At 42.3% G+C, this 20900-nt stretch overlaps 1 protein-coding gene across 1 annotated transcript; it reads left to right on the top strand.

Annotated features, from left to right (window-relative positions):
- Positions 1 to 6981: 6981 nt before the first annotated feature.
- Positions 6982 to 8709, top strand: LOC308307512 (ras GTPase-activating protein-binding protein 1-like; the record flags this gene model as incomplete). The annotated part of the gene is made up of 1 exon (XM_080752778.1): positions 6982 to 8709. The coding sequence occupies one exon, from the start codon at positions 6982 to 6984 to the stop codon at positions 8707 to 8709; it is 1728 nt and encodes a 575-aa protein (XP_080608904.1).
- Positions 8710 to 20900: the final 12191 nt, after the last annotated feature.

The following is a 20900-nucleotide window of genomic DNA, read 5'->3' as shown; positions in this document are numbered from 1 at the left end:
AGTAGACACTTTATGAACACATTTGCGAAGAAAGCTAGTGATTTAGATTCAGTTCCCAGATTTCCCTAACTATGTGAGGGTGACAGACAGAGGCTGGTGCCCTCCTCTGCAGGTCCCTGGCCTGTAATTCCAGCACAAAGAATAAGCAGCCAGCAATCAAGAGCTGTCCAGCACAATGGGCTTTCACATACAGTATTATTAACAACACGTCATACATTTCACTGCATGAATTATTGTTGAGTGACAAACCTTCAGTCTTGGTTCCACCGCGTCTCCTCACTCTCCAATATCAGGCTGCAAAGTGTAGTGTAGGCCTACGCATGACACTCTGGACATGGTTGTCAGCTACCTGCAGCGGCTGCTTTGTGCTTTCCCCAGGTTCTCTTCCTCCCGAGCTCCCCGGGTTGGTTTCGGAAGTGTCCTTGACTTGATAAAAGCGATGAGCAATGAGCAGTGTTGAGTGGATATCGCGTAATGCGCATTCAGCTATCTACTGAGTGGCAGAGATTCAGAGAAAGAAGGATAAAGCCTTTACGTCGTGCTCCGTGTAAGTATTCCCAGTATTATGAATTTGTTGGTAAAGGTAGTAAGAGTTAGGCCTACATGCAAATTCTGCCTGGCCTGGGACAACTCTTTGTAAGTTCGAGTTGAAGAAGCACATTCAAGCCTAGCCCTAGGCCTAGACTGTCTGTGATTAGTGTGATCTGATTCTAGGGCTAATTCAAGCCAAGCTTCACGACCACAACACTGGTAGGCCTGCCTGCACTCCTTGATTTTGTGTTTAGGCTACTATAAACGCTACGCTATAAATACCTATAAACCAGTAAGACTCCCTAATCGGGAGATAAGCGACCGTTATCTCTACAAATAGGCCAAAAATTAGTTGTACCAAAATCGTCCTGATGGTGGCGCTAGATGGGACAGATGCGTTTTGATTACATGACTGTAGAGATACTGTGCGATTTGCGTGATTTTAGGGCAAAATCTGTAGGTGTCCAAAAATGTGTTTTAAAAAATCAGCCTGAAGGTGGCGCTAAATTGGGCAGGTCCATGTTGATGAGATGAGTGTAGACATACTGTGTACCGATTTGTGTGATTTTAGGGCAAAATCTGTAAGGGCAGTGTCCAAAAATGTGTTTGAAAAAATCGGCCTGATGGTGGCGCTATATGGGACAGGTCCATGTTGATGACATGAGTGTAGACATACTGTGTACCGATTTGTGTGATTTTAGGGCAAAATCTGTAGGAGCAGTGTCCAAAAATGTGTTTAATAAATTCGGCCTGAAGGTGGCGCTATATGGGGCAGATCCATGTTGATGAGATGAGTGTAGACATACTGTGTAGCGATTTGTGTGATTTTAGGGCAAAAATTGTAGGAGCAGTGTCCAAAAATGTGTTTTAAAAAATCGGCCTGAAGGTGGCGCTAAATGGGACAGATCCATGTTGATGAGATGAGTGTAGACATACTGTGTAGCGATTTGTGTGATTTTAGGGCAAAGATTGTAGGAGCAGTGTCCAAAAATGTGTTTTAAAAAATAGGCCTGAAGGTGGCGCTATATGGGACAGATCCAAGTTGATGACATGAGTGTAGACATACTGTGTACTGATTTGCGTGATTTTAGGGCAAAAATTGTAGGAGCAGTGTCCAAAAATGTGTTTTGCAAGAATCTGCCTCATGGTGGCGCTAGAAGAGGGCCATGTGAGAAATGAGGGGTGGGGTCTCCGCGCCGCCGAGGCGGACAAATAGGTACCGGCCCCAGCTCTCCTGGCGGAGGGACTGACAGCCAGTGGAGGTTTGGATAGTATAGGAGTGCAAGTAACTGCGACCTACGGTCGCAATTAATAGCCGCAAATTGCAACACTAGATTTTATTTAATCTGATGAATCTTTGCAGCACCTCCCATAGGGATTCAAGGTAACAGGAAAAGCCGACCTAAAACAAAGTCGACCCAAACTCGTTTCCCAACGGGTCTGTGGCCTTAAGCTTGATGCAGAATTGACAAAAATCTAATCTTTGCTTCTGGGGGTCCCTGGAACAAAGTATTTTGCGATGGGGGTCCGTGGCCAAATACATATCATTATTGGGGGTCCTTGACATGAAAAAGTTTGAGAAACAATGATAGCAACATAAGTTTTTTCAGGAAGACTTTTAGGATTTAGAAGACATTTTTAGAATGTGCTTATCAGTGGTAACCTGACTGCGCCAGATGGTGGCAGTAGTGCGTACCGCCCTACTTTACCATCTGAGATCTCTCGGGAGAGTTGATAACACTCGCAAAGTCCCTGGCCGGACAAATCAGCGGCAGCTACGGGCGGGCTCTGAGCGGCTCTGAGCCAATAGTCTGATTGCAGACCACGTGGAAACCCAGGAGGCGGATTCTGGGTGTAACGTCATCAAAGATATTTAATTAATGAAGATAGCTCATCCTCATTGGATCCACTAGAGTGCGACATGGTACACAAAGCCTACAAATAGACTCCTAAGTGGGCGCCGGCTCTGACGGCAAATCTCGCGCACGTCCTGTTTACTGGTGCTATAGATCCCGCGAGAGTGTGTTGCTGGGACAGCTAAAGAGCAATAATAAAGTTGATTTTCTCATTTGTTGTGTCGCTGAAAAAAGCCACTTTAGTTTGACAATTTTGTTAATATTATGTGGCTTGTGATGATCTGGTCCAATATTTGGGGCTGTTAAGTATGACATCATTTTGTAGGCAGAGGAGAATTTCTGCCCCCAGTTTCCGTGAATCTTTTTACTATTTTTACTATTTACACATTTTTCTTCTCTTTGTTGTTGAAAGGAAAGTGTTAGAATTATACTTTAGTCGTTATTTTTGTCTCGGATCTGTTGAAAATAGCGAGGGACAGAAAATGCTCTGGGGGCAGATTCTCCTCTGCCTACAAAATGATGTCACGGCTTAAAAGCCCCTATTTGCTCTGTGTTCACGTTAGCTCTCCCATTGTAACTGAATAGACTCCAAACATGCTTCCGCCTCCTAAAAAGGTATCTACCTACGTCACACAGAAACGGGAAGTACAGGTCTTTTGCACCCTCTTGCTATCGCCCTCTTGGACGTCATGCAGACAGGCCAATATGAGTGGTTGGAGTTGGCACTCCCAGACTGTGATAGAGAGACGGCCCCATCCAATCACCTGCTAAAGAATTTGAAAAAATGGCCCGCCCCTTACATCGGGTCTGCCCGAGCAATCCCAGATGATGGTAAGCAGAGCGGTATATGCAGCCAGGCATACGCACCTGCTGCCATCATCTGGAGCAGTCAGGTTATATCAGTGGTTAAGGACCCCCAAAATTTGCTTTTGGCCGCGGACCCCCATCTCAAAATAATTTGTTCCATGGATGGACCCCTATCGCAAAATATTTTGTTCCAGGGACCCCCAGAAGCAAAGATTTGATTTTGGTCTATTCTGCATCTAGCTTAAGGCCACAGACCCGTTGGGAAACGAGTTTGGGTCGACTTTTTTAGGTCGACCTTTCATGTATAGTATTCGGATTCAATGCATAAAGGTTTTTTTGCTATCTGATTGTATTAAACAACTCACCAATATTGCGGCTCTATGTAAAGCTTTCTATCTGCAAAGTGTTTGTTTCATAACAATCCACCGTATACATGTTATGAGCTACTTTCTGTCAAGAAATTCAGTTCAGGTGATTATTTTTTCTATTGGAGTTTGGGTGCGCTCGTGGGAAATCACTCAACGGTCCTGTGTACCACCTGGTTTGGTAACAGGAAAAGCCGACCTAAAACAAGGTCGACCCAAACTTGTTTCCCAATGGGTCTGTGGCCTTAAGCTAGATGCAGAATAGACAAAAATCTAATCTTTGCTTCCGGGGATCCCTGGAACAAAATATTTTGCGATGGGGGTCCGTGGCCAAATACATATCATTCTGGGGGTCCTTGACATGACAAAGTTTGAGAAACAATGATAGCAACATAGGTTTTTTCAGGAAAACTGTTAGGATTTAGAAGACGTTTTTAGAATGTGTGCCTATCAGTGGTTAAGGACACCCAAAATGTGTTTTTGGCCGCGGACCCCCATCTCAAAATATTTTGTTCCACAGATGGACCCCTATCGCAAAATATTTTGTTCCAGGGACCCCCAGAAGCAAAGATTAGATTTCGGTCTATTCTGCTTCTAGTTTAAGGCCACAGACCCGTTGGGAAACGAGTTTGGGTCGACTTTGTTTTAGGTCGACCTTTCATGTATTCCCTGGTTCTACATCATGTCACATAATTCAGGAGGCATGCGTTATTGAAGACAAGCGCTTCCAAAGTTCAACACTGGGGGGAAAAAAACATGTCTGCTCGGATTTCTTGACAGAAAGTAACTCATATTAACATGTCTGCGGTGGATTTGTATGAAACAAACACTGACGTTGTTTAATACAATCAGATAGCAAAAATCGCTACGGGAGAGTGTAGGCCTATTGCATCCCTAGATTTAAAAGAATATAGTGTTGCAATTTGCGGCTAATAAAGACCTATGGATTATATCCATTTTGGTTGTGACCTCCCCATCACACGCACGCACGCACGCACGCACACACACACGCACACACGCATTTACACTTCAATTCATTGGGCTTTATTGGCGTGAGAAAACATAGTTTACTTTGCCAAAGCAGAAGTGTACCCTACACAATACAATAAATCAATACAAAATATATTCAAGTGAAAGGAGTGAAACAGTTTTCATGTATCAAGGTTGCATGCAGTTAATGCAGCTTATGCAGGGAAATAGACTACACAATGATGTAGTCTTTAAGGTGGTTGTGTTCCATACTTCCATTTGATATCCTTCTCCTATCACAGCAGCTCAAGAATCTTGCTGCTGTGTTTGTACATTGTTGTACTGTCTTTTTTTAAATCATTGGTTATGTTTTCAAACTCTCCTTGGGTGGCTATGATCTGTGTGTCTGATGTCTTGGTACAGTGGACAGGCGGTTAGGAAGTGTAGCTCAGTCTTGTGTGCAGTTGGTGCAAACACTCACAGCCTATGAGAGGACCATCGGGTTCACCAATAGTCCTCACTGTAAAATACTGTTGCACTGTGGATGGATGCATACATCTGGGTTGATGGCTCGGTAGGTCTTATATCTTGTTCTCTCTTTGGATTGTAGCTTATCAGTCATCTCCCTCAGGTCACACCCAATATGATCTTGTGTCTCCAGTATCTCTATTAAATGAGAATACATGACTTGGTTCTCTTCTTTTTTTAATTGAAGAACATAACCACAAAAGGTCATCAAGCATGCCAAGAGGCTGCTGTATCTTGGTGAAGAATCTGGCTTGCTTTTTTCTAACTAAAGTTGTCGATGAAGGTCTGCTTCTAATAGGAAGGTTAGATTATGTGTAGTAACCCTCACCCTAAGTAGGTATTTCACTCCAGTCATGTAGAGAGTTTCGACAGAAGTTAGTTAATTATTTTTTAGGCAAGCCTCACAGCCATACAAAATAGCTGACAAGAAACCAGCCTGAAAACCCTTTTTTATTTTTAATATATTTTGGGGCCTTTTCTTTCTTTCTTAATCGCTATACAGTGTAGAGACAGGAAAGTCACATTGCACCAGGGGACAAATTGACAGCTCAGCCATTAAGTCAATTTAAGTGGCACAGAAATTAAGCACCGAAATCTCTATAACGATTCAGTCCAGTAGGCAGGGGTTGACAGAGGCGGGGGCACGGTGGCGCAGCTGTCGCCTCACAGCTATAAGGTCCTGGGTTCGATTCCCGCTGTGGACGTAGGGGGCATGTTCTCTCCTCTGTGTCTAGGGTAGGTACCCTCACAAAAACATGCAGTAGTCCTGGTCTCTATACTAGACCTCTACGAAAGGAACTGGTTAGTACCAAACTAGGTCCAAGCACAGGGCACCATGAAGGGTTAATCCTGCCCTGGAGATGACTGACGTTCTAACATCTGTTGTCTGTTCAGTAAACCACCAGCCACGGACAAGACATCAGTTTCAATCATGACGCCATTTTCTTTTCGTGGCTTTTGCCTTTGACAGATTAGGGCCGATGCATACTCCACTTTTAGAGACGAATGTATAACTCCTGACACACGAGTGAGTAGATAAAAATATTATAATGGCGATTAGTGAGGACCGACCAATTATAGGAAAATAGGTCAAGTGGTCCTTTTCAAGTAGTCACAGAATATTTATCTGCAGTGCGATCGATCCCCCGAACGACAGTAACGACGGAGGTTATTTCTGTGCTCTGTGCTTTATGTGAAGAATTAAAAGAAGAAGGAAAAAAAACTAAAAGATGTGCTTAAATGTCTAGTGTGAAATGATCTGTGCTATTTATCCATCCTGCGAAGCTTGGTCAATGTGACCATGGGCGTACAGCAAACTTTGAGCGCTTTGTGCCAAGATGTAGGCCAAGCTTCCAGTCCCAGACAAAGCCAGATTAGAGCTTTGCTGGTTTCAATCTGCGTCCTTATTAGGTTGGATGATATAGGTTCACTGTTCTCGGTCCGAGAATTCTTTGCCAGCAAAAGTGAGCCTGCCTTTTGTAAACTTTGCACCCACGCGAAAGTGAAGATTTGGTCGTGCTTCACACACTGTTGTCAATGTTGTCATGCTTCACATGACATCACATTAATACATAATATAAATGGTAAGACGTTCCCAGTGGATTTCTCTCGACTTGCGTCAGTGCAACCACACTTGCAGTTTCCCAGAATTGCACCTTTCTAGTTGTTTTAATTGGTCTTTGTGTTTTAATTGGTCTTTGTGGATCAGCTTTAGGTTTGCAAACTTGTGATGATGTAATAAGGTGACATTGTGGTGTTGATAGATTTGGTCTTTAAAAAGCACATCACAGCCACACATCTCTCAATTTATAGTTGACGGATAGGTCACGAGGAGCAGAGAACATCAGGAAAGGCATCAGTTTAGGCAATCTAAAGAATCGCTGAAAAGTAATTTCTTGATTTTTATACTGATGATGATGCTGATGATGACTGAGAAGACTACTGCCCAGCTGATTGGACAAGAGTTTGTCCGTCAGTACTACACATACCTCCACAAGGAGCCTCAAAACCTGCACAGGTTTTATGGCACAAACTCTTCCTATGTCCATGGGGGCCTGGACAGCAATGGCAAACCAGTGGATGCCGTCTATGGTCAGTCTAACATCCATAAGAAGGTAACATCCCTGGGTTTCTGTGACTGCACCACAAAGATCAGACATATGGACATCCACGCAACACCCAACAATAATGTGATGGTGCAGGTGATTGGTGAGCTCTCCAACAACAAGCAGCCCATGAGGAAGTTTGTGCAAACCTTTGTCCTGGCTCCTAGTAATGTAGCATTCAGGTGGTATGTTCACAATGATGTTTTCCGTTACCAAGATGAGGTGTTTAGAGATTCGGACTCGGAATCTCTTAAAAAGTCTGAAGCCGAGGCAGCTGTGGCTATTTGTGAACCTGAGATGGAGCCTGTAAAGCAGGAGGAGATGAAAGCAGACATCCTTCTGGAGCCTGAGCCAGCTGAGGAGACCACAGAGATAAGTCCCATCACTCCTATCACAGACGTCACCACAGCCTTTGATGACCCAGCTTCCACAGCTTCTGCTGATGCCAGCCTCTCTGTCCTGGAGGAAAACAACCCAGAAACATCTGAGGCAGAAGTAGAACAGATGGAAGAGAGGGTTGCTTCTCCAGAGATGGCCCAGGATGAGTCTATTGACATCTACAACCAGAGACCCTGGTCAGAGCAAGATCAATGTGACGAGGAAGAGGATCAGGCCGCGATGTCTGCCAGCCTTGACCCTGAGGTAGATGCTCAGAAGGAGGCGGAGCTTGCTGTCATAGATATGAAAAAAGACACTGATGTCCCATCCCCAGTGTCGGGGGTAACAATGACCGGTAAGAGCCTGCCTTCCAGCGGGGCGAAGTCGGCAGCACAGAGAACTGGAGGCCCTCCGCCCGCACACAAGGGTCCCAGGCCAGTGCAGGAGGTCAGGTACCCCGACGCCCACCAACTGTTTGTCGGAAACATCCCTCGTTATGTGGACGAGGCGGAGCTCAACGTGGTCTTTGAGAACTACGGGACAGTTCTGAACCTGAGTATCAAGAGTGGTGGAAAGGGCCGTAACTTTGGCTTTGTTGCATTCAATGACTCTGCACCTGTACAGAACATCCTCTGCAACAAGCCCATAAAGGTTCGTGGTGACTGGACTCTCAACGTGGAGGAGATGAAGGCGCGCCCGCCACGCTCGGACAAGGCCGCAGCGACTGCCAGCGGGGAGGTGAAGTCAACCGCACAGAGACCCGGAGGACCTCCGCCCGTACATAAAGCTCACCAACTGTTTGTCGGAAGCATCCCTCACAATGTGGACGAGGCTGAGCTCAAGGAGTTCTTTGAGCAATATGGTACAGTCCTGAAGCTCAGTATCAAGAAAGGTGGGAAGCTCCCTAACTTTGCGTTTGTATCATTTAATGATTCGGCACCTGTACAGAACATCCTCAGCAAGGGGTACTTACAGTTCCGTGGTGAGGTGCGCCTCAATGTGGAGGAGATGAAGGCGCGTCCACCACGCCCGTACAAGGCTACAGGTGGAGCGGTGAAGTCAACGGCACAGAGACCTGGACATAAAGCCCCCAGTGAGGTGTCCCTCAACGGGGAGAAGAGAGACATGAGAATAAATGGCATGAACCCTAGACAACAATCAACCGGGTAAATGGTCACAAGCATACTAGGAACCATGGTAAACCTCAAACCACGATCTGGTTGAGGCAAATTTCAGAGTTCAAGTTTAGTATCAACAGTGGTTGAGAAGTTTTGGGTTTTGGACAACTTTGGCTTTGTAGGGGCATTTACATTTCCGAGGTGAGGTTTTCCTCCACATGGAGGAGATGGAGGCACACTCATCTGCCCAGCCTGTGATGCCAGTCTTCTATGATGTATCTATGACATTTGACTCCAAATTCAGGCAAGGTTTCAGCCCAATCCGATCCCCATTGACTTCCATTATAAAATTAAAATGTAATATTTCAAAAATATATAACACTTTGTGAAAAGCCATCTCTGGTCGTATTTCTTTGGCGGTGTGCACAAGACATTTGGCCCGGATGGGTCCATTGGTTTGAAAGATTAGCGCCGAACAGGCAAGCAGACAGACAGATCCTTTTATAGATGGAAAATGTATCTTTACACTGGCTCCTAAGGGCGAGCTGTCTAGAAAAGCATCTGTTTGTGTTCGTGTGTCCGCAGCTAATCTCATTAACCAATGGACCGATCAGTGCCAAATGTTTTTTTAATTATAACTTTTTTTATTAGCTTTTTTTATTAAATAATAAAATCCCCATTACCCTAGATCAGCAGGGGAGCCCTGGTCTTATTAGGCCCCATCTTATGTTTTAGTTTTGTATTTGTTTCTATTTTTTGTTTCTTGTTTTTTGTTGTTTTTTGTTTCTTTTATCTTTGTTTTAAATAATATTTCAATTTGTTCTCCCATGTTCCTGTAAGAAAACAGGCTCTATTCATAATTTTAGTCACTAGACTAGTCCCAGTTCCTGTTCTGTTTAATTTTCCCATAGCTTAGTTTGATTGGCTTGGAAGCAGATTTGAACCAGAGACACATTAAGAAGAACACATTAGTCACATTTATTATTATTATTCAATGCCCAAATGTGAGTGTAAAAGGTGAAATTCTGGGAGATTGCAAGTGTGGTTGCACTGACACGAGTCGTGAGGAATCCACTGGTAACTGAATTCCGTCTTGCCATTTATATTGTGATGACATGTGAAGAGTGACAACAGTGTGTGAAGCATGACAAAAAGCTTCACTTTTATATGGCCATTAATGTAATAGTGAATACATTTTCCCCATTGACTTGAATGGGGAAAATTCAAATGCTAAGATTTGCAAGTGTGACTCGCGTCACTGCAACCACACTTGCAATTTCCAATTGCATCTTTCTAGTTTTATTGTAAATATGGGGCTACCACATCATTTACACCCATTAATGTCTCAACAATGAATTTTAAATCTGTTTTTTATGTTTAATTGTTTTATTTGTTTAATTGTGTTAATGGTTTGTGGCTGCCCCTCCATTGGCTCCTTGTTAAATTTAAAATAAGGTTATTTTATTTGTTTTTAACCCATTTAGACCTGGAACGCATTTGTGTCACATTAGATTTGAACCACTACCATTATGCTTTAACTAGTGAGCGCTGTGAGCTTGTAGATCTCGTGCAGTTTCCCAGAATTGCACCTTTCTAGTTGTTTTAATGGTCTTTGTGTTTTAATTGGTCTTTCTGGTTCAGCTCGTTGTAGCTTAGGTTTGCAAACGTGTGACGTAACAAGGTGACATTGTGGTGTTGATAGATTTGGTCTTTAAAAGGTATATCACGGCCACTCATCTCTCAATTCATAATTGACAGATATGTCATGATAAGAGGAGCAGAGACCATAAGGAATTGTTTTGGATTAGTTTAGGCAATACAAAGAATTCGCTGAAAGGTAATTTCTTGATTTTTATACTGATGATGATGCTGCTGATGACTGAGAAGACTACTGCCCAGCTGATTGGACAAGATGAGGTGTTTAGAGATTCGGACTTGGAATCTCCTAAAAAGTCTGAGGCTGAGGCAGCTGTGGCTATTTGTGAATCCGAGACGGAGCCTGTAAGGCAGGAGGAGATGAAAGTGGACATCCTTCTTCTGGAGCCTGAGCCAGTTGAGGAGACCACAGAGAGGAGTCCCATCGCTCCTATCACAGACCTCACCACAGCTTCTGCTGATGCCTGCCTCTCCGCTCCGGAGGAAAACAACCCAGAAACATCTGAGGCAGAGGTAGAACAGATGGAAGAGAGGGTTGCTTCTCCAGAGATGGCCCAGGATGAGTCTATTGACATCTACAACCAGAGACCCTGGTCAGAGCGAGATCAATGCGATGAGGAAGAGGATCAGACCGCAATGTCTGCCAGCCTTGACCCTGAGGTAGATGCTCAGAAGGAGGTGGAGCTTGCTGTCATAGAGATGAAAAAAGACACTGATGTCCCATCCCCAGTGTCGGGGGCAACAATGACCGGTAAGAGCCTGCCTTCAGTGCCTTCCAGCGGGGCGAAGTCGGCAGCACAGAGAACTGGAGGCCCTCCGCCCGCACACAAGGGTCCCAGGCCAGTGCAGGAGGTCAGGTACCCCGACGCCCACCAACTGTTTGTCGGAAACATCCCTCGCTATGTGGACGAGGCGGAGCTCAACGTGGTCTTTGAGAACTACGGGACAGTTCTGAACCTAAGTATCAAGAGTGGCGGAAAGGGCCTTAACTTTGGCTTTGTTGCATTCAATGACTCTGCACCTGTACAGAACATCCTCTGCAACAAGCCCATAAAGGTTCGTGGTGACTGGACTCTCAACGTGGAGGAGATGAAGGCGCGCCCGCCACGCTCGGACAAGACCGCAAAGACTGCCAGCGGGGAGGTGAAGTCAACCACACAGAGACCCGGGGGACCTCCGCCCGTACATAAAGCTCACCAACTGTTTGTCGGAAGCATCCCTCACAATGTGGATGAGGCTGAGCTCAAGGAGTTCTTTGAGCAATATGGTACAGTCCTGAAGCTCAGTATCAAGAAAGGTGGGAAGCTCCCTAACTTTGCGTTTGTATCATTTAATGATCCGGCACCTGTACAGAACATACTTAGCAAGGGGTACTTACAGTTCCGTGGTGAGGTGCGCCTCAATGTGGAGGAGATGAAGGCGCGTCCACCACGCCCGTACAAGGCTACAAGTGGAGCGGTGAAGTCAACGGCACAGAGACCTGGACATAAAGCCCCCAGTGAGGTGTCCCTCAACGGGGAGAAGAGAAGAATAAATGGCATGAACCCTAGACAACAATCAACAGGGTAAATGGTCACAAGCACACAAGGATACCATGGTAAACCTCAAACCATCTGGTTGAGGCATATTTCAGAGTTCAAGTTCAGTATCAACAGTGGTTGAGAGGGTTTGGGTTTTGGCCAACTTTGGCTTTGTAGGGGCACTTACATTTCCGAGGTGAGGAGATGGAGGCACACTTTTGACTTCCATTATAACATTAAAATTAAATATTTCAAAAATATATAACATTGTGTGAAAAGCCATGTCTGGTCGTATTTCTTTGGCCTACTGGCATTGTGCACATTTGGCACTGATCGTTCCAGTGGTTTGAAATTAGCTTCGAACAGGCAGACAGACAGACAGACAGACAGACAGACAGACTCTTTTATAGACGCAGCTAATCTCATTAATCACTAGACCGATCAATGCCAAATATCTTTTTAATATTACCTTTTTTAATAGCTTTTTTTTAAATAATAAAATCCCCATTACCTTAGATAGGCAGGGGAGCCCTGGTCTTATTAGGCCCCATCTTATTCTTTATTCTTTTATTTGTTTCTGTTTTTTGTTTCTTTGTTTTTTGTTTAATCAATATTTCTATTTGTTCTCCCAATTTACTGTAGAGTTGCCATACCAGCCTGTAAGAGTCGCAATTGCAGTGACAAAGATTGCCCTCCCCGAAAACAAGCTCTATATAGTTTGATTGGCTTGGTAGCAGATTTGAACCAGAGACACGGACATTAGTCACATTTGGTAACTGCATGAGTTCCGTCTTACCATTTATATTATATATTGTGATGTCATGTGAAGAGTGACAACAGTGTGTGAAGCATTACAAAAAGCTTCACTTGTATATGGCCATTAATGTATAATATATAATGAATACATTTTCCCCATTGACTTGAATGGGGAAAATTTAAATGATAAGACTTGCAAGTGTGACTCGCGTCACTGCAACCACACTTGCCATTTCCAATTCCATCTTTCTAGTTTTATTGTAAATATGGGACTACCACATCATTTACACCCATTAATGTCTTAACCATGAATTTTAATTTGTTTAATTGTATTAATGGTATGTGGCTGCCCCTCCATTGGCTCCTTCTTCTTCTTTCGTGTATCATCTTCCTTGATGATTGGTCGGCTTGTTAAATTCAAAATTGATTTTAAGGTTATTTTATTTGTTTTTAAATCCCTTCATGGCTTGCACCTTTTATCTTTTGGATATAATCCAGCCCTATGTCCCAGCCAGGGCCTTTAGGTCTGCGGACAAGATGCTGCTGGATGTTCATGCAACTAACAAGAGGAGCAGGGGTGACCCGGCTTTTGCGGCTGTGGTCCCCAGGCTCTCGATTGGGGCTTTTAAATCCTCTGTTCTCTATTGTTTCTAGTTGTATATGTAGTATTAACTCTGCATATTTTGTTCTTTGTCAGTGCATATTATTTGTTGAAGTTTTTTTATTTGATACTGTAAATGTGCTATACAAATAAAGTTTGATTTGATTTGCTACAGCTCCTGGATAAGGAGAACACCTCTGACCAGAAGGCCCCTTCTACTGTACATCTCTGTGGTTGAATGGAATCATGCTTAAAGCTGCATTAAATAGATTTTATTTCATGTTTATCTGTGACTTATGCATTGATGATAGCTTTGGTGAAAGTATAGGTTTATGAGACCTGTATGAATGTCCTATGGCCATCAGGATATCTCACAACATGCTTAATCCATATTTATTGCAAAATGAGTGTATGACACAGGCAGAAATTACAGGGGCTCTGTATTCAGGAGTGGTAATCTAGCCTCAAACCTTTTAAAACAACGTTTTTGGGACACAAACAATGTTTTATAAATTATTTTTAAATGCATGGTGTGTAGAACCTTTAAATTAAATCATTTCCCTCTCAGATCATAATATGGCCTTGGATTGTATGACATTCCTGCATTAGACATTAATTCAGTTTGATTGATTGACTGTCTGTCTGTACATTCCGCCTTCAGTTTCTGGGGAGGATAGATTGATTGATTGATTGATGTCTTTGTTGATAAACATGCATATACAGTACAGTAAAATAAAAAAATCTATTGTGGTTGGTGAGATGTTTAGAAATGGAGAAAAAAAGTGTGTAAAATCACAAAACAATGTAGACAAATGCAGAAGTTCCCAATTCAATAATAATTGGCTTACTAGTTTTATAATATGTGCTCTTTCCTTTTGCTACACTCCAAACAGTTAAGTATTTTGTCCACTAGATGTCAGGGAGCGCCCAGGTTTCAGAACTAGACGGTCAGCCTTTCATAATCATAACACCTCATGTCTTGTTTGACAAAGCTTAACCAAATGGCAAACATAAGTATATATGATTGCTTATCACATGTTGAAGTAAAATGCTTTAGGCTACTGCCATGAATTTTAGGCAACAATCAAAATGCCTTCAAATGGATTTGCATTGAAATGAATTGAAATTAATTAAAAAAGAGATAAATAAATGAATGAGTCACATGGATAGCTGAATACTTTAGGGAAGCAATTATCAGAGGACAGCATAGGACAGAGTCCCCAATCATCTGAACAGGCCTATTATAGTGGTTCTGTTCTGATGTAAGGGTATAATTATTGTCATGCTCTGCTTCCAGTGTACAATATGAACCAAAAGAGGGAGACATTACCTTAAGAATGCCTCCAAAAATCAGATCATGTTCCAATCTTCCTCATTTTTGTCTCCTAACCATTCTCAGCAACCACCACGCTCCAATAAACCATGAACTTTTTAAATAAGTCAAATAGGTGTTCACTTTATATAAATATTTTCCTTATCAGAAAGCATTTATGGGGCACATCTTCTTTGCTTCTGTGTTCTCAGCAAATGCCGTGTCATCTGACCTCAGAGTGGACCCAGAAAGCTGACACAAAGATTCATATAATGGTCAGAAGGTGGCAATGGTGTCAGGTAGGCTGCACGTCAATTTTCAAATGCTCAGTGTTGATTTGTCCTGTTGAAACTCAGAGAGTGTAACATATAACCAAATGGACCCATTTGTACTCTCATAGAGTTGAATTAATACTGTGTAATGGCTTGACTGTCAGTGTTGGTGGGCAGCTGAGGTACACAGGGACTGTGGGGTCTGGCAGCGGCCCCACGGTGAGCGAGGCTCCTTTCCGCCTCATCTAGCTGACTGCTCGTAGCCCAGTTTCATTCCATGGTGTCGCGTTAGCTTGTATTCGCCGATCTACAAGCTCAATGCAATGCGTCAGATGGGAGGCGTTGTGAACTTGTGGATCTGCTATTTTTGGCATGCCGACACCACTGTACGACAGGCCATAGATCAGGCATAAGTCATCCCTAAGCCGCTCTCCCCACGCAGGATTCTGCTCACCAGCGTTCACCTAAATCTGTCACACAGATTTGACACCGCGTCACTCGAAGTGCGCCCTGAACTGACATGTATATAATCATGTGGAATATTGTGCACATTTACAGCCTGGACTCCCCTCAGAGCGGTTACTGTTGTCTTTTTTTATGTTATCATTTCCTGTGTGTTGTAGGGGGGATAGATAATGTTCAGTTTTAGGCTACTAGTTTGTAAAAAATAAATAACATGTTTTCATGTGTGCCAAATACATTAAAATTATCATCAGCAAAAGGCCAGCAAATAAAGGCACCATTTTCTGTGTTTAAGACACATTCATATGGTTTTGTATTTTTAATCAGAAGAGCAAATCTCTAATGAATATTTATTTTCTTTTTTTTTACAATTCGGTTAATCATTTATTAATAATTATCAGTCCTATAATTTCTTTATGAATATAGTTAACGTTTCGGTGACATTTCATTGTACTTTATGGTATTTTCCATTTCAGACCAATATTCTCTTATATTTAAAACATTTTTATCAGAAATATACTTTTTAATTTTTTATGCCTTGATGCCTTATGTATAAATATTGTGTTAAATCATGGTAAAGTGTACACTTTTGTGTAGAGCATGAGGTTCTTTTCTGCTTGTCTCAGGTTGTGTGAGTGCGTGCAGGCGTGTGTGCGTGGCGTTATGTGTCTGCATGATCCATCTTAATTACTTTGTTGTTGAACTGTATCCTTTCACAGAGAACATATGGATGTAGCATTAATATACATCGGCTTTGTTATTATCTGACGGCATCAATCTCCACTCAGGAACATTTAACAGTCCACCCGTTGTTCCCCATTGACAGCTAAATTATTTCTAAAGACATTTGCGGTAATGATTGTCTAATATTTTTCCAATACTCAAAAGGTCTGTGCCTTTTCAAGCGAATCTCATCATTCGCCTCTGTCTGGGAGATTCTGTACAGTTCCTCGATAAGAACCTCCTTTCCGTTGGAAAGTTGTGTAAAGAGAATGCTGAGAGAAGAGTGAGACTAGAGTGCACATCACCCTGGGTTCATGAGCATAAACCACTGCTTCCTTTTATTCTCTTCTCCCTCTCTCTCACTCTCTCCCCCTTTCTTCTGCAGTATTTACTGGATAAAGTGGCGGCTACTGGCCTCGCTGGCCAGTAAGCAGGATTTTCTTTCCCTAGCTGGCATGGCTTTGACGATTTCTAGTGCACAAACTGACCAGAAATGGGGTTGTTTTCAGGGTTCTCTGGACATGAAAGTCGAGAAATAATGACTACTGTATAATATGCTTGGTATAATATAAGATTTAGATGTCTCCTTTGAAGACAATATCGTGTTTAATATTTTTGTCGTTTTTTTGTGAAATGTATTGTTTGTGTCTCCAGCAGGCCCAGGAGGACGAGTATAATTCACTTATCCTGTTCTAAATGAGGAACCATGGACATCTGTCCCGCTGGGAATCTTCATCCCTTAGAAAAGAACACAGAGGTTAAAACTCTGCTAGACCAGTTAGCAGCAACCAGGAATAATCCCTCTCTTCCACAGGTAATGAGTTTGATTAATTTTTGACCTTTGGAAACTTTTCACTCCCTTTAAGCCTTCGCCTTTTTCCCTTTTTCTTTTCCTTTTTTTTTTTTCCTTTTCTCTTTTTCAGTTTTCCCCACCAGAGATAATAAGGTCCTGTATTCTGTATTGCCCACTATAGGGTTTTACATTGCTGACTTATGGAATGTGCGAACTGTCTGTACAGGTAATTTTACTGCATAGTTTCCAGGAAGACGGAGTCCATTTCTGATATTTCATTTGGACATTTTATTTAAAAACGAAATATATATTTTTAGCACATCATAATCATAATAACAATACGTTGCACTGAAGTGATAACACATGAAATCCTTTGTTACATGGTTTTGGACACATTTTTAATACAAAGACAGCTAAGAAAAGGTTTTTGGCTTATAAATAAGATATGCAAGCCATACCTATTTTCTCACACAGGTGTTTAGGGCCCCTTTCTCTGATAAATCATGATTTGTAAACTTTCCCATGGACGGCAGTGACGGGTTTTCTCTGATAATGTAGAAAAATGGGCAAAGCAAAGGCTGGGCTAAAGTCGAGCTGTGATTTAGAGCAGAGAGATGCAACATCCCTTCTTTCCAGTGGAGGCTCTCCTGGGTTTGATTTAATTCTCTCCTTGCACTATTAAAAAGGCCTTCCACTCTCTTCACTGTGTGCACCTTGCTGTCATAACTGGCACAAAATCATTTATCAATGCCTCTTGTAGGCAGTACGGCTAAGGCCTTTCGCAGTGTATATTTTTCCATTATTGATTGTGTGTGTAATGCATGAAGAAGCACAGAGATGGGTCGTCTCCTGTGTTGGAATGACCATATTAGGTCAGCGGATGAGGTAACTTTCTATGCTTCATCTATGAATGTGTATACAAGTTATTGTTAGTATCGTTACGTGCCAGGACAGGTAGTATAACTTTGCACCTGCAATACACATTGCACATTTATACTTCTGGTGGTTAAACAGTAGCTACTGTGCGGAGCCCAAGTATTCTGGATGTACTATAAGCAGTTAGTTGGGGCAACAAGCTGAAAGGCTAGTGAATGTCAGCGTCCCCCCTTTGTTGTTTAATTTATTTTATTTTCAAAGTGAAGGGGAGGTGTCCTTGCTGTGAGAGTTAGTCATTGATGTGGCTATAGTTAGTCCCTCCCCTGGTGCGACTGTCTGTAGGAGAAGCTACTTCCCCTCTCCCTTGCCCAGGATCATCATCTCCCTCTGTTGAGGCTTCCTTTTTTTGCGTGTGGGTGGGGTGCAAGTAACAGGACAAAGGATGTGTTTAAAAAGTGTGAAATAGCAAAGAGTCATGGTTACACGAGGTACTCTGTTGTGGGGTCAAAATAAGTCCATACGCTTTCTCAAGGCTCTCAGTCGGGCAAATTTCTGATGCTCATACTGATGGGATGGCTGCAGAGACTCGTGTCTCTGTGTATTTCCCCTGGTTTGTGACAATGAGCTACAGTAGCGTCTGCTGCCATTCGTCTATGAAACCCCCAGGTAATGTTTTAGAATTGTAATATGTGTGTGAGCCTGGGTCTAAAGTGATATTGAGTGTTGTAATTGTTCAGTACACGTGTAGCATATCGTACCTTTTTAAACTGAAATTAAAACATTTATTCCCATTGGGAAAAAATAAAAATCATGGTACTTCAGTTGAAGCTTTGAAACAGAAGGAGTTCAGTGCTCAGAAAAGGTTGAGAACTGAACTAAATTTCTAGAATATTAGAGACAGCTTTGATTCTTGGCATTTTCACGTTATTAATGAAGGAACAAAATATCCCATGGCTTGTTGCGACAAAGCTACTGACATCAGACCTACTGTATTGAAAGACTGTAGCCAGAGTTTTATGTTGACATGCAGTACTGTACATGTTGCACACTTTAACTCTCTTGATGTAGAGTGCATTTGATACACATTCAGAAAGGCAATTTAGGTCCCTAAAGGCGGTTATTACTGGCACTGTTAAAACAAAGTAAAAATATACCATAAACCGAGAATAACCTGTAACTTATCTTATTTCTTATTACACCTTTGGTTGTTAATCTTGAAATATCTCAATGTGTTAGGAATTTTCGTGTTTACGTGTTTTGCTTCCAGGTTATGCTGTAACCAGGTTAAATAATTACAAATGTGACTAGAGAACTCCACTCTGAGGGGATGTGAGTGTGGATATTTGTTGTTGAACACTCTTAATTCTTAGGCTGTGGAAAGTGGTTCATTTCAGGCTTGTTCAGGCATGTTGTCAATGCCACAGAAATATCTTTGTGAGAATGGAGAAATTGAACAGAGCTGGCAGGGGAGGTGTTGGTGTACTAATTGTAATTTATAAGGCAGATGAGCGGAGGTGTGGTTTATGCAGCACTTATTCAGGTCCAGGGATATGAGCTCTGACAGGCATTGAAGGCAGAGAATGGTAGAGTCAAAGAAATAAGAGGGCAGAGGTGCTATTATTAGGATGCAGTGCCTCAAACGTTTGTAGCTGAAGAGGGTTTTGAGCGTATTAAAATTGAATCAATGGGAGCAATATTTATTGCAGATTTAGGATGAGGTGAAGAAATGGCTTTTATGTAGGATGCCTTTCCTTGTGTCCTCTGTTATTGCGTAATTGTTTTATTTTATAATAGACTTATGTTAGAATAGTCTTCTACATGTCGAAGTTGGCGACAGAGCTACTGTACACTAAATGTTTTCAGTTTGTCAGTATGTTAAGATTTGTTCCCATAGCAAGGAGTCTTGCCTGGATTTTATCATTTCTATATCACTGTCTGGAATGCATGTGTTAAGCCTGGCCTCCAAGGGCCAGTGTATAGCTCTGAAGAAGTCATAATCCTCAAACAGACTTAGATTCCTCCAGAAAGGCTCTTGATCCTGAATCCACTCATTTTCTTCAAACAGATCGGCCCAAAAGAGAAGACATATTTGGGAATGGCTGCAATCCTTGATTGAAATCTTGGCACACATACGCGCACAACTACAGCGCCTACCTACACCTGCACGTGGACAGACTCATAGATACATACAGTAGGCATGCTTGGACACACGCGCACACAAACAAACACACACACACACACACACACACACACACACACACACACACACACACACACACAGACTGCTCCCCAGCCGTCGCTTGCTGTCGGTGAGAGGCTGAGCCCGGTTGTTGAGAGGGCCTCTCTGAGCTCTTATTAAAAGGTAAACTTCTCTAAGGCCAGGGAATCATGTCAATCACAGGTTGTGTTTTCGCGCTGAGCCCAAAGTCTGCTCTCTCCACCCTGTCAGACGCTGTTATCACCCTCAAAGCCATATCGGAACGCTGTTTGTTCTGCGCTTTAGTTTCACCCACACAGTGGATTCAAAGAGGTACAGGTCTATTTGATAGTGTATATTTCATTGCCGGAGAGAGACTGTGTTTGTCTTGCCGTGTTTGTCAGCTCGTATTTGAGCTGAGGGTTCCTATTAAAACTAAACAGTAACACCATATCAGAGGAATATTGCCACTGCCAGGCTCCTTTAAATCGCATATTGAGCGCGTGGAAGTAATTTAGTTGTAGCATAGTTTATAAGTGTGACTGTGCTTGTGATATCTCTATTTACTCTTGAGTTACACACTCAGTAGCTTCCTTTCCAGATATATAATATAAAATATTGTGATAATCACTTTCATTATATTATCATTCTTCACGAGTAAAAAATGTGTGTGTTAATATACACTTATAGTTATGTGGCTATTTTCGTCGCATTGACATTTTTCATTTTAGCTACTGTGTCTCCAGCCCACATTCCCTTGCGAAAGTATGTTGTTTAAAAATTGTCATTTAATGATAATCATATAAAAAAAACACTGACAGTTCCGTCATCCAAAATGTTTGGATTTGGAAGATAAAAACCAAAAATAGGCAACCTTTTTATTTTATTTTATTTTCAAAATTTCTGCTTAAAAATGTACCTACCTACTGTACCTAACATGATCATTAAACCTATGTGTGAAGATGAAAGTGTTATATGATAGAAATGCTTAATTGTAGGCAAAATATTGATTTTGTTATCCCAAATAGTCTTATGTAGAGAAGAGGCTATAGATGTATTTATTCTGAGAACTCTC

This window comes from Nannobrachium achirus (genome assembly GCF_963921795.1).
Source record: "Nannobrachium achirus genome assembly, chromosome: 22".
NCBI lineage: Eukaryota > Metazoa > Chordata > Actinopteri > Myctophiformes > Myctophidae > Nannobrachium > Nannobrachium achirus.
Note: the sequence above shows the minus strand (reverse complement) of the source record. Positions and strands in the feature narration are given on the sequence as shown.